The 1,313-nt window shown below is 70.1% G+C and overlaps 1 protein-coding gene across 1 annotated transcript in view; it reads left to right on the top strand.

Moving 5' to 3' along the window:
• Window positions 1-1,313, top strand: part of SREBF1 (sterol regulatory element binding transcription factor 1) — an 8,709-nt gene that overhangs the window by 4,114 nt on the left and 3,282 nt on the right. Inside the window, exons 9-13 of the mRNA XM_010570598.1 lie at window positions 1-94; window positions 184-292; window positions 369-478; window positions 582-714; window positions 933-1,105. Of these exons, the coding sequence (XP_010568900.1) occupies window positions 1-94; window positions 184-292; window positions 369-478; window positions 582-714; window positions 933-1,105 (619 nt within the window). The remainder of the gene's footprint in view (window positions 95-183; window positions 293-368; window positions 479-581; window positions 715-932; window positions 1,106-1,313) is intronic.

Genomic DNA, 1,313 nt, shown 5'->3' with positions numbered 1-1,313 from the left:
TGCCACCCCTTGGGCCACCGCTTCTTCGTTGACGGGGACTGGGCCGTCAAGGGCGTCCCGAGGGAGACCATCTACAGCTCTGCCGGCAACCCTGGTAACACTCCCCCCCCCCCCCCCCCAAGCCCCCCAAGCCCCCCGTTTCGGGGTGGAGGCGTACCCGCTCACCGCCCCTCTGTGCCGCAGTGGATCCGCTGGCACAGGTGACCCAGCTTTTCCGCGAACACCTCCTGGAGAAGGCACTGTGCTGCGTGGCCATGCCCGAACCCGGCCGCCCCGCTGCCCAGGGAGAGGGGTACGTGCTGGGGTGGGCACCCCGCTCCCTTCGCCCGGCGTGGGGCTGGCACCGCTCACAGCCCCTCTCCCGGCAGGCGCTTCTCCGATGCGCTCGAGTACCTCCAGCTGCTCAACGGCTGCTCTGACGCCAGCGGTGCGCCCGGTCCCGCACCCTCCATCAGCTCCGGCTTGGCGGCCATCACAGGTGAAGCCGGCCTGTGTCCCCCCCCCAATTCCCGGGGGACGCTTCGTCTTGGGGGCCACGGGGCCGCTGGACGCCCCGCTCCCGTGTCCCTCCCGCCCCGCAGGCACCGACCCCGTGTCCAAGTGGTGGGCGTCCATCATTGGCACAGTTATTCACTGGCTGCAGGGAGATGAGGAGGGGGCCGAGCGCCTTTACCCGCTGGTGGAGACCATGCCCCGGGCGCTGCAGAGCTCTGAGTGAGTGCTGGGGGGGGCATCGGGGACGGGGGGGGGGGGGAGCAAAGGGGTGCCAGCTCATCGCACACCTCCCCTCCTTTTTGGGTTGGCACAGCTCTTGCTAACGCACTCTCGAGCGCTGTGGCTGTGCTGCCCAGTGTCCGCTGAGTGTTGGGGGGGGGCACAGCTGTGCCCGGTGAGGGGTCTGCAGTGACTCTTATCCCCCCCCATCCTTGCAGAAAGCCCTTGCCCCGCGCCGCCCTGCACTCCTTCCGAGCCGTCCGAGCCATGTTGAGCAAGCAAGATGGGAGCCAGGCCAGCCTGAACCACTGCGAGAAGGCCAGCAGCTGCCTGCGGGAGAGCCTGGAGCTCGGCAGCCCCCCCAAAGGCACCATCGATAAGGTGAGCCGGGGTGGGGGGCAAAACGGCCGCCCACCCTGGGGTGGGGGGGAACGGGGGGGGAGAGCACCCAGCCCTCGCGGGAGGTGCCCCCGGCCCTCGCGGGGGTGCATTGTAGTTGCATTGCATGTGTCAGACTGGGAGTGCAATGCCCCTGCCATGCAGCCCGGCGGGGGCCCCGCGCAGCGACGCCTGCCCGCAGGGACGTCCTCGCCCCCCCC

This window comes from Haliaeetus leucocephalus, unplaced genomic scaffold (assembly GCF_000737465.1).
Source record: "Haliaeetus leucocephalus isolate CR32 unplaced genomic scaffold, Haliaeetus_leucocephalus-4.0 Scaffold295, whole genome shotgun sequence".
Classification (NCBI taxonomy): domain Eukaryota; kingdom Metazoa; phylum Chordata; class Aves; order Accipitriformes; family Accipitridae; genus Haliaeetus; species Haliaeetus leucocephalus.
This window is presented reverse-complemented; position numbering and strand designations above follow the sequence as displayed.